At 39.3% G+C, this 12,183-nt stretch overlaps 1 protein-coding gene across 1 annotated transcript in view; it reads left to right on the top strand.

Moving 5' to 3' along the window:
• COL4A4 (collagen type IV alpha 4 chain) overlaps positions 1 to 12,183 on the top strand; it is a 74,683-nt gene that overhangs the window by 58,391 nt on the left and 4,109 nt on the right. Inside the window, exons 38-45 of the mRNA XM_054835737.1 lie at positions 2,932 to 3,003; positions 3,783 to 3,911; positions 5,585 to 5,692; positions 6,584 to 6,739; positions 7,257 to 7,355; positions 8,519 to 8,650; positions 10,776 to 10,892; positions 11,617 to 11,805. Of these exons, the coding sequence (XP_054691712.1) occupies positions 2,932 to 3,003; positions 3,783 to 3,911; positions 5,585 to 5,692; positions 6,584 to 6,739; positions 7,257 to 7,355; positions 8,519 to 8,650; positions 10,776 to 10,892; positions 11,617 to 11,805 (1,002 nt within the window). The remainder of the gene's footprint in view (positions 1 to 2,931; positions 3,004 to 3,782; positions 3,912 to 5,584; positions 5,693 to 6,583; positions 6,740 to 7,256; positions 7,356 to 8,518; positions 8,651 to 10,775; positions 10,893 to 11,616; positions 11,806 to 12,183) is intronic.

Here is a 12,183-nt window from a genome sequence, read left to right as displayed (position 1 = left end):
CAAAAAAAAAAAAAAAAGCATTCTTCTGCTGAAAACTTCTTAGTAGCAGATGGACTCTTTTCTTCTTGTCGTAAGTGGTAAGACACTTCTATATTGTACAGAAGTTATCCCAAGTCCTGCACAGAAAACGTAACAAATAACACACGTGCTGCAGAGGGAAAAGTTCAGTTCCAAATGGAAATTCATTAGAGACCAAGTTGCCTGCTAAGCCTTAGGAGTCTATGTATTTGCCAGCATAGTTGAAAAGGTTAACATCTTTGAGATTATACCCCGTAATGAAAACTGAATGGAATTTGTATTCCAGTTCGTGGGGAAATATAGATCTTAAGGTTGTTTTCAATAAATACTGTTGCTAGCATTAGAAGTGAAATAGTTAATTGGCTGTTCATAGCTAAGTACATAGCCTTGTTAGTCTAATTGCTTTTCGTCTACATTAAATGCCTTGTGCCTGAAGATCTTGTAGATTTAAAAAAAAATAGTTAAACAGCATCTACCGAAGCATAATCACGTTTTCTTTATTACAGAGATAGTTTTACTAGTTAAGGGCTCAGTCTGGCAAGCCTTACTTGTGTGAGTAATCCTTGATGAAGCAAGTAGTATTAAGAACATCAGCAGAATTACTTGTGTGAGTAGAAGCTGAATTGGGCTGTAAAATACAGAAACAGTGGTTCATACATAGGTCAGCCAATTCAGCTGTACCTAGAAATACAGGACTATAGCAATCCAAAAATCTAGAATTACAAGTGCTGATATTATAATGGATTGTTGGCAAATGTGTCAGAAATTCCCTGGAAAGCAAGTAAACCAAGCCATCAATCTTGACTGAATAAGCTAAAGATCAAAAAAGTTTTAAATGGTGACCTGGGTGCCAAAAATCATTAGGAGTCCATAATCATTTTAAAATACCACTGTTAAATTCCTCAAATTGGCATGCAACTCCTACATAAATTTAAAAATGGGAACATCCCCAAAGCACAAGCAGACTAAAGAAAGCAGGACTGAAACTTAGAATGTAATGAAAAGTTAAAGAGCAGTTAATTAAGGGCACAGAAGATATTACAGGTTGGATTACTAGTGTCCCATATTATAAAGGGGATTACATAGAGAGTGCATTATCAATGTCTTGCAGGTTTTCAAACAATCTTCTGGATTTAAAATTTTTCCAGACTGGTATTTGCTACAGGCTGGATTATTATTTTTTTTCCCTTTCTTTTCATTCCTTCATTAAATTTTAACTAAAATAATTCAACAGTTTCTAAGAACAAAGGTAATGGAGTATTATTTTTGGTGCATCTGTTAGGCAAAATAAAAGTGCACTAGAGTTCTCTTTGTCAGATGACCCATCTTTGAACTAGGGCCCTTTAAATTTGGCAGGTGAAGCATTCGATGAAGCGCATTTGTGGTGGTGTTCCTACAGCAATTTGTCCCTGCCAAATTTGACCAGCTTATAAACTTTAAAAAAAATAAATCCATTCACATGTGCTTAAGTAGAGCAATAAATTCTCCCATGATTCATGCTCTGGATATACTGCAGATTTGCATGCTGCGGGACATGATGGGATCAAGCACAGGAACTGAAACAGAGAACCTACATCTTCTATGGTGGCAAGTAGCTAGACAGGGAAAAGGAGACAAAGATAATTCAGAGTGCTGGAAAAAAACCACTGCAACTGAACTGGGAATCCTACATGGCAGGGAGAGCAACTGGTGGGGAAGGAAATTGGGCAGACAGAAGCAGCAAAGGTGGAAGAGAGACAGGAATAGGCACTGACAGTATTGTTCAACTTCTTGATGATCAGTGTCCACTCTAATCAGTCCCCCTCTGGAGCAAGGAGCATCCCAAGTCTATTAGTGCTCTGTCTGAAACCTCTTTGAAACCTGTTACCAAATGACACATCAGTTTTGCCAGATCTGTTCCTATGACCAGGCGATAAGCTGCCATCTGCATTTAGTAAGTGTACGTCTTCACATTTGATACTTCATCTACACAACTTAAACTATACATCTTCACAACTATAAAATGCTAATGACATGGAGATATTTTTTTACCCTCCACTGCAAACAACAAACACAATCTCTGATTAGTTCAACTTTAAAAAAGGCATTAAAACAATGCATTCTATGTTTTTACTTACTGTGTTTTAGCAATTTTCAAAAAAGCACAGATTATATAGCAAAAAAGTTACAGCTGACTACCATGAACACTCAGCCTATGATCTGGTCATCCAGAGAACATCACTAGTGACAAAGCTACTGTATACTGTCAGATGTCAGCGTGGGTCTCAATTATAGATTCATTGTCTTCAAAGACTTTGTGCTGTTCAGTTTAAAGAATTTTTGTAACAGTGTGATGCAAAAAAAAAAGCATAGTTTTCTGTGTGAAATCTGCAGGACCAGGGAAAAGAAGCCAGCTGAAAATTTAGTTTCTTTCTAGTGCAGCTAGATTAAATTGCACGTGCATTTGGAACAGAAGCTGTAAAGAAGTTCCAGCTTTACCGTTATTTTAGGTGGTGTCTGCATCTCAGTCACCTGGTCATGTAGTGATAACACAGCTAACATTGGAGTAGTTAATCACATGTAGCAGTAGTAGTCTAGCCACAGACACAAGGTTCACTATAGAGTAAATTAACCCTTACTGAGCTTCCTGCTGCTAGCTGCAGTATAGAAATAAAGGATTAAATGGTATGGTTTTTGATTGCTTTGATGTAAAACTGTATTATGATTGCTATTTTCAGATTTCTTCACATTTTCCTTTCCAAAAAGGATACATTCAGGTGTAATGTGATCTTGTCTTCAGTTGCCAATAAGAATCAGATTTGGCAAATACCCTGTCTTGATCCAGAATATGTTGTCAGAAAAAAATGGCATAATTTTTAATTGTGACTTTAAAGTATGATTGTGGCACCCAATCATGCCTGCAATTCTTCTCAGGTCTTCCTGGACTGCCCGGACTGGATGGCTTGGATGGACTAAAAGGTCAAAAAGGTTCTGCAGGAGCTCCAGGTAAAGAAGAGAAATAGCTATGTGGAACAGAAAATCTTCTCTTAAATGACTGAATGTGCAAGGAATGATGCACATTATTTTGATATTTGCCTTGCCTACTAAAGTTCAGACTAAACTTTCAAACAGAATCTAAAGTATGCCTAATGACGCACCTGCAGTTATTTGTGGGGAAAACTTTAAAACTTCCATTACTCATCTAGTTATGTTGGAACCTTTCAAGGCTGTTTATAAAATGAACATGTTCAGTGCAGATGATTCAAAGTAGAGCCAAGTGTCCAGGTTTTTCATGTGTAAAAGATAAACTAACAAATTAAAAGGAGACTTACAAAATCCCAGCCCCATTAAAGTCCATGGGAGTTGTGCCACAAACTTAAGAGGAACCTGGATTTCACTCATGCTGATCTATTTGCAACTTTCAAAAGTTGCTTTTGAAACAGTATTAAAAAACAGTGCTCACCATCTATCCAGAGATTACAAATTTACACTGATAGAAAATTAAATTTAGGACCATGCAATCAGTTTACATTTCAAATTACAGACAATGACACCATATAAAATAACCCCTGAAGAAGCGCATTAAAGCAAAGAGATTACTTTGTGTGAAAGAGATGAATTAGGGCCAGATTCAACAAAACTCTATCCAGCTTCCAAGAGAGAACCAGAAAAATAGCACTAGGCAACCCTTGCAAGGAGGAACATCTGCAGCTGGTATTTCTATTCTGCACATCTGTATTTGTACTCACTGTAAGCGTTATGTACATAATTGTTTTCCTATAAAGGTCAAAGTGAAACAGGGCCCCCAGGATACTCAGGGGAACTTGGACCAAAAGGAGAGAGAGGTGAACCTGGATGGCCTGGTATTTCTATTCCAGGCCCCCCTGGAGAAAGGGGATTCCCAGGATTCCCAGGTAAGAAGGGGTTTTCTCCCTAGTGGTGCCCTACAGAGGTTAAATGAAGGTGAATAGAAAACGATGGACTTGGACAGACTCAGGGAACTGCGAGGTGGAGTTGCCTCTTGGGAAAAAAATTCCTGAAGAAAAAGAGTGTAGGAGATCTGGTAATAACAGAAATATAGTAAGTCTTATCGAGTATTCTGATGTTAATGCAAGATGGAACTGTATTGCAAGATTGTTATGATTATTTAAGAGCCTTAGTGATACAGGAATTGCATAGCAATAGGAAAAAGCAAGTGTTTGAGGAAAGGCCACTAAGAAGGGTAAGAGATTGGAGCATCTGTCGTATGAGGAGAGGCTGAGGGAGCGGGAACTGCTTAGCCTCCAGAAGAGAAGGCTCGGGGGATTTTATCAATGTATATAAGTACCTCATGGGAAGGACATGGAGACAAGATTCTTCATAGTGGTATCCAGTGACAGGACAAGAGGCAATGGGCGCAAACTGACATACAGGAAATTCTACTCAAAGATAAGGAAAAGTTTTGGTTTTCCTGTGAGAGTAATTGAATACGGGAACAGGTTGCTAAGAGAAGCGATGAAGTGTCCGACCCTGGAGATAAGCAAAACCCAGTTGGACAAAGTCCTAGGCAATGCTCTAGCTGACCCTGCTTTGAGGAGGGGGTTGGACTAGAAAGTCTCCAGAGGCCCATTCAAGCCTCAGCAATTCTGTGACTAGAAATGACATTAGTTCTACTCTATCAAACAGTGCCCCTTAACACATAGCAGAGGTGAATTCTGGTGAGGTGAATTATTCTAAGATGAAGACACAGTCGTTTTTCTCAATTCACTTACTAGTTCATGAACTGGGGAATCAACAGAATGGTGCTGTTGCGGGAAAAAGAGAAAAAGTGTCATTCTAATATATTAACACTGCTTGACACAGGATGGGCAAGGCCTCCCATGATATACTGTGTCCAGCTTTGACAAACTGGAACTCACTAGACAGTAAATGGAAGGATGGGGTCAAAAACAAGACTGAAGATACTAGATTTGTTTTTTTGTAAAAAAGAGAAGGCAACAGAATATGATACACGTACTAACAAGCTGCGACTATTCAAAAGTGTTAATGTAGAGGAGGATAACCTGTAACTGTTCCTGCCTGTCACATGTAAAAGCACTGATGTCTTATTTTGCAAAAATTCAGATTACAAATTAGGAAAAAAATACATTTAAGGCTAGTAAGTTCATCTTGTTCGCTGAGGTTTTTATGAAACGGCTGAACTCACTTCTGCTAGGAACAATCTGTGAATATTTAACCTGTCCCAGGCAGAATAACTTCATAGTCCCCACTCATCCTACATTTTTATCATTTCTCCCATTGTTAGAATTCTGGAGAAGGTGGCTATTTGTGGCAATATGCTAAGGTGTGATGATGCATTCTTTAGTTTAAGTAAATTCTATAAAAAGAATTAAATTTTTTTTAAAATAACAAATATTTTCACTTCTACAAGATGTCTTCATTAGCCTAATCACTGGTATGTTCAGTATACAAGTGCAAGCATACATTACCTCAATGACTTCACATATCAACATTCTCTTAGTAACTTAATTTTGTAATCTAAAAAAAAAACCCTCAGATTTTTTATCCATTTTCTTTTTTTTTTTTTTTGTAAAATGTGATCCTTTAGGTAGAAGAGGACCTGTTGGACCCACTGGACCTATGGGAAGATCACCTGATAGTGCTTCTCCTGGTCCTCCAGGTGATCAAGGACCACCTGGTTTAGATGGCATCAGAGGTATTAAAACAAAAAAACCCGACTTTGATCATGTAAAAATCCTCCAAGGCTACTCTGAGTCACTGGGTTGCTGTCTGTGGAACACCGTATAAAAGTGCATAGGGAACAGAGAAACCAATCAATACCTCAGTGAGTACACACTGAATAGATCACCAGAGCAAGGATAAAATACAGATCTCCCAATTCAGTTTTCTGGCCTGTATGGTAATTCTGTACAAGTCCTGCTGCTACAACATATCTCAGTTTCCACAGGAAGCAAACAGAAGTAAGATTACTGGCCTCTCTTCCTAGCAAGAAGGATAAAACACATTGTCCAGAGGCCTGCCATTGCTGGTAAACCCACAAAAAGCTTTCCAGTCTAAATCCAGCCCTAGGAAAGCTAAAGCTGGCAACTCTTTTGTAAGCATTTATATAGATCTCACTTCTGTTACAAGCAGGGGTTGGCAAGCAATCCACCAGTCAATTCCTACAGATTCTGGTCCTCAAATGGAACTCTTTCAAGTTGTTCTGACCCCTTACACTAAGTAATTACCTGAACCCTTCCTTACCCAGTATGAAGACTTACTTCCTATTGGGAAACAGGGGATGAAGATGGGAAGGGTAAGCAATGCTATAACAAATACAGAAAAACGATGTCTCAATGCATGTAACATTAACTTGCCACCTTTTGCTTACATAGGAATAGCTCCCAAAACTATGTAGATTCTATTATTGTCTTCCTTACAATGCCTTAGAGAATGGCTAATGCTAATATTTCCAAAAACACATAAGGGCTGTCCTACATCCCAGGGAAAAAAAACAAAAGCAAAAAAATCCCAAACAATGGAACATGGCTATTTTTAGACATTTATACTTTGTGCATATATTAAGAATGAAGTTCTTTTACCATAGGTCAGCCTGGGAATCCTGGTCCACCTGGAGAGACTGTCTTTGTGCGAGGAGATCCAGGCGATACCGGTATTCGAGGGGCACCTGGTAATCCTGGGCAGCGAGGGCAACAAGGAGGCAGAGGTCTTCCAGGGAACCAGGGAAGAGGAGGCCCAAAGGGTATGATCTGAGATGTTTTTAACTAGTGTGTGCACTTATGCCCAGCGCTGCGCAACTAAGCCTTGTGCACAGGGGATTGCCATTGGAGGCTGAGCAAGACAGAAGGGGTAGGCTTGACGTTTCATAGCTCTGCCCTGTTACCTAAGATGGGGCTGAGGTAGAAGGTCAGATTAGAGCCAGATTCACGGGTACTGCTTGCAACAGCTTGTTGGAACGCTTCCCTACCAACCTGAGAATGAGAAAGTCAAACTTTTGGGTCTGCCAGGTAAAGCAAACCTTGACTGCTTTGCAGGGGTCTTGAGAAACTATGGAAGATGCAGGCACAGTCTCTCACATCTGCCCCATATCAATAGCTTTGGGCTTTCAACAGATTCCTTAATTTGAAAGCAGGGATCTAGATACTCTGCTTTCAGATGCCCAAGCATTTTTTGTTACTCAAGCAGACTGACTTCATCTTATTTATGTGTGCACCTTCTTGGAATGCAACTGCACATAACTGCACAACTTTCCTTTCCAGGTCCTATGGGAATCCATGGCCCACAGGGTCCACCTGGTGCTATAGGACAACCAGGAGACCAAGGTTTTCAAGGGAAACCTGGTCCCAAAGGTCCCACAGGTACTCATGAACCTGTCGCTCATTGTCACTCAACTGTAACTGTGATCTTTCTATTCACATATAATCTTACTAACGTTTACCTGCATACAGACAATTTAATCTCAAAAAAAAAACTTAATTGATCGATCATTTGAGTTGTGTAAAAATTTCTGAACTATTTATTTGTTTCTAATGTCACCTCATGTAAGTGATTTCAGTTCTCATTCCATTCTTTAATTTACATGCCTGAAACTTGTTTCCACCTGCACCACAATGGCCACAATCTGCTTTCCATTTTTCAAATCCTTCAGGTTTCATAGGTAAGTTCATGACTATTGATTATTGTTCTTTTCATGTGGGCTTCCTTCTGTATAGATACATTCTACTCTTACTAGAAAGTATTCTTGGCTTCGCTGCTAGGAATAGCAGATACTGCTACAACATAGTTTTGAGATTTTTCACATGAATAGCTAGCACTTCCAAGCAGACCAATATTGAGAACTCTCATGCCATGATGTCAGTTAGACTTGTAAAATACTTCAGTTTCAAATTATCAATTTTTATTTTTTTTCATTGTCACACAAGATGCTTTCTAACCAAAAACTTAGCAAAAGCTTGAATCCTAACACTGGATCACTACAAACACTGAACTCCTAATCTGACTAAATTGATCCAATTCTGATTTTGTTCCAAAATGCAAATAGCCAATAGCTCCCAGTAACTTTCAATAGCTAAAATGCAGTCATTCTTTATTTTTTATTATAATTATTTTAAATTGATATTGTGGGTTAGCTTCTTTGGCCTGCCTATTGATGGTTTTGAACTACAGATCAGGCAAAATGCTGTAGATCTTGTGTAAGGTCTTACACGTGTAAGGTGTTTGCACTGAAGTTGGGTAGACTTTAGGCTTTAACTCAAATCAGTTTGGGGTACATTAAGACAGAAAACGTACACCAAATATTTGAAATATATCAGCTAGCATACACTTGCTAACACATGCTTGCCATGCTGTTAACTGCCGTTCTAAAAGACTAAGAGTAAAATTAAAAGTAGTGAGACTCAGTAATTGAAGATTTTAAAACAGTCAAAGTATACACTTGTATATTAAACCCAGCTACCTGTTGATTCTTCACATGGGAGCTATTAACCTATCTTGTAATTTACTTTCCTATTACATATTCCAGGTGACCCTGGTGAACCAGGAAAAATAGATGATTCATGCCCTACAATCCCAGGGCCTCCTGGGGAAGCAGGGCAAAGAGGAGATGATGGCTCTGTAGGATTACCAGGGGCAATAGGCCACCCTGGACCCCAAGGTAAGCTTGTGTCTTGGAAGCTTGGATGTGTAATTTAGCCATTTAGACAACATATTGAAAAGGGTCAGAGTGTCAGTGTTACTGCTTTATGTTTCAATCTGTCTCTTCCCTTTGAACGCTTACCAGGTCTCCAGAAACGTGTAGTGGGCTGGTTAATACTGAGGCTGATGGATCAGTATAGCTGAACCAGGCTGCTGGAGCCTGCCTGCACTGCGTTCCCTTTTCCTAGGCCAGAGAGGGCAAAAACCTCATGCAGTGTTGAGAAAAAGAGTTCTTCAAACGGTATTTTTCCTTTTTACCAACAAATGAAAAAGCAATGCCTCAAACTACTCCTATGGTTTAGAGAGGTTATACTTGGAGAATGTTAAAAATATACATGCTTTAAAACTTAGCAATAACAAATCACAAAGCTCTGGTAACCAAAGTCCTAAAAGGACACTGAAGTCAGAGAGGCAGCTATGATAGCACTTTTTATCTGTTAGAACATGAAAAAGTTACCACAAATGAAAACTGGCCAAAGAGATCTTAAAAATAAAAAAGTGATGAGAGACTGAAACATTCTTCTGATAGATAAAAAGAAAACAAGGGTGATGCTGGTACTGACGATTCCAACAGAATGGCCATCTTCATAGAGCGTAGCATGTCTGTGTAGTGTCTTCAGTTTAGGTTGTGTCTAAATGTGGCATCTTCAGTTTAGATAGTGGAATCCCTCATGTGGTTTTAGATATTTCCTGCTTGGGAAACCAAAGTTTGTTGTGGTGGCTGCACTGGACATCCAATGTCTCCAGAAAAATCACACATTTTCTCCCAGGAGGTTCCCTGCAGCAGTCATTCCCCTCATGAAACTAAACACAAGGCAATTTTCCGTGAACTATCTAGTTTTACATATTGTAATTGATTTGCCTACTAAGAGGTGTTTTGGGGGTTGAACTACTGCATTTCCATTACATACAGCACTAAAATAGTTTCTTCAAAGCCAGGTGATACAGTGATACATACTCACACTGGTTTTATAAAAGAAATACTTAGTAATGCTTTTCCTTTTTTTAAGATAGCAGAATTCCAGTTTTCTCCTGGCTTGGGAGGCAAACTGGAGGTTCTACTGGCAAAACAAATGCATATTACTAAAACTTCAGTGTACTTGAGCTTTGATAAAATAACTATGCAACCAACATTGAAAAGCTGTTAAATTGTTTTGACTGGTTTAGATTTTCTTAGCAAATCTAGTTAAAAGTAGCATGGGGAAATTTTCAATGCTGTAAGACAACCTTGAATTACTCAGTCTGCAGGTTAAGTAGCAAAATTTGCAAGGAATGAAACACACATGACTAATGAGAAACAACCGTGGTGCTAGAGAACATACTCATCTGAAAACTGTTTATTACTAAAGGAGAAAAAAAGAATGCTGACGGCAATAATACCTGACAAGTGTAACTTTGTCCAGTTTGGATTATGTTTAAAGTAGCCAGTGAACAGGACCATCACTATCTGTGCCCTGTATGCAAGATGTATCTTTTAGTGCCACGGCCACACCTCATTATCTGCTAACGCATAAAAATGCATGTACATATGAGAAATATAAAAAGGTGAGGCCATCAGGAGCCTAAAATGTCTTCACCCTTCTCGACTGGATGTAGTCCAATTCTGCAGCCCCTCCCCATTCTGTAAGTACTCTAACACACACATTACTTCACAGGAAGTTCAGTACATGTTTAAAGACTTTCCTGAGTTGCATCCTAAAAGATGAAGGCCTGCCATGGGATGTTATAACTCATTATGTGGTACAGATAGTGATGGCAATTCTGCAAGAGGCTTGTCATGATAATGTTTGTTAGTGGTTTGATTTCAGCTATAAGTCACACAAGTTCTGTAGAGAGGACATAAAACCTTAGCAGCAGTTGCTGTTATTAAGGTCATGCCTCTGAGCTACTACTGTGGCCGCAAGGTGACTAAGCTGTAAAGAGAATTCCCAGCAGAAGGCAGTTCTGTACCCCTCTGTCCTGAAATGCCATTTCTTGGTGGTGTCAGTTCTGCTGACCCGCCCTTTGCATACTGTGTGTTTGGACAACGTATAACCTTTAATGCAGCCATATGAAGGGAAAGCGCATACTTTGTATTTGTCTAGGAAGAAAAGGTGAAGAAGGGTCATGTGGCCTGCCAGGTCAAGATGGCTTACCAGGGGCACCCGGGCCACCAGGTGACCAAGGCAATATAGGAGAGCAAGGGTACGCTGGGCCACAAGGTAAGAATGGAACATGACTTTTGGGGGAGAGATGTGAGAGATGATGTCGAGACTAAGTTTTCTTTCTACTCCCCCAATTCACACATGGATACGTCCACCTCTCGCCTAAGGTACCATGACACTTCTACCTCCCTCTCAGTTCTAGCACTGAGAGTCACATTTGTGAATGATTTCACAACACATAAAACACACCTCTCAGAACAAAATTTATCTCAGCATCTGTTATTAACCAGAAAGGCAATTAACCACATGTGCTTAAACACCATATATCAATAGGTATGTATTTCTGAGTCAGGATAATGGTGCAACTGTCTGTGAATAATTAAACTTGTATTTTAACTGTGACTGCTGTTTAATAAATTAATGGTTTAATATGTATGTGAGCAAAGGGCATCAACTGTTACTGCAGGGATTCAAATTCAGACCAGACAAGTGATCCTATTGAGTAAGTCTGGGAAATCATTGCCCACCTCAGTGCATTTCTTAATCCATACAGCACAATAGAAAAGGCAACTCTTAGGCATTCAGTGGCAATCTAGTTCATTTCTCTCCCATAAAATGGATAACATGAGTCTGCTGGTGTCTTTATTGCCCATGACAACCTGCGAAGTTGTATTATATTCAGTCAGGAAGCCCTTACTGAACACTTCAGTATAGTAAAAAGTTCACACTAGCTATGTGTTCATACAAGTGAATTTCTGTTACTTTTTCTCCTGTGTATAAGGCCCACCTGGCCAGACTGGTATCCCAGGACCACCAGGCCCCCATATTAGATCTGCAAGTGGATTCTTGCTCGTCCTTCACAGTCAGTCAGACAGAGAACCACTTTGTCCGCAGGGGATGCCAAAATTGTGGACTGGCTACAGTCTGCTGTACCTGGAAGGACAAGAGAAAGCTCATAATCAAGATCTTGGTATGTATTGTAGTACATAATTGCTCTCCAGTTAAGGTCTAATATGGTGTGATCTATACAATGAAAGACAAGGGGAATGGAGCACACTATAGAATCAATTATTTTCTACAGACTCAAACCTAATTTACACTGATTATAATAAACTTGGTTATGCTGCCCTATTATGTGGCCCATTTAAAATGACTTTCTACTGCTATGCAGTTGAATGAAAAAGTGTTTCTACCTCTATGTAATTTTGAATAAAAGTTGGAGAGACGAGTGGTTTATTTCACTCATTTTGGGCTGTCTTTGAAATCACTGGAGAGATTTTCCTAAATTAGGAATCTCATTTGGCCACTCTCAAATAACTCCTTTTAACTGTAGGGACAGCTTGGGAAA

The sequence above is a fragment of the Grus americana genome, chromosome 9, assembly GCF_028858705.1.
Source record: "Grus americana isolate bGruAme1 chromosome 9, bGruAme1.mat, whole genome shotgun sequence".
NCBI lineage: Eukaryota > Metazoa > Chordata > Aves > Gruiformes > Gruidae > Grus > Grus americana.
This window is presented reverse-complemented; position numbering and strand designations above follow the sequence as displayed.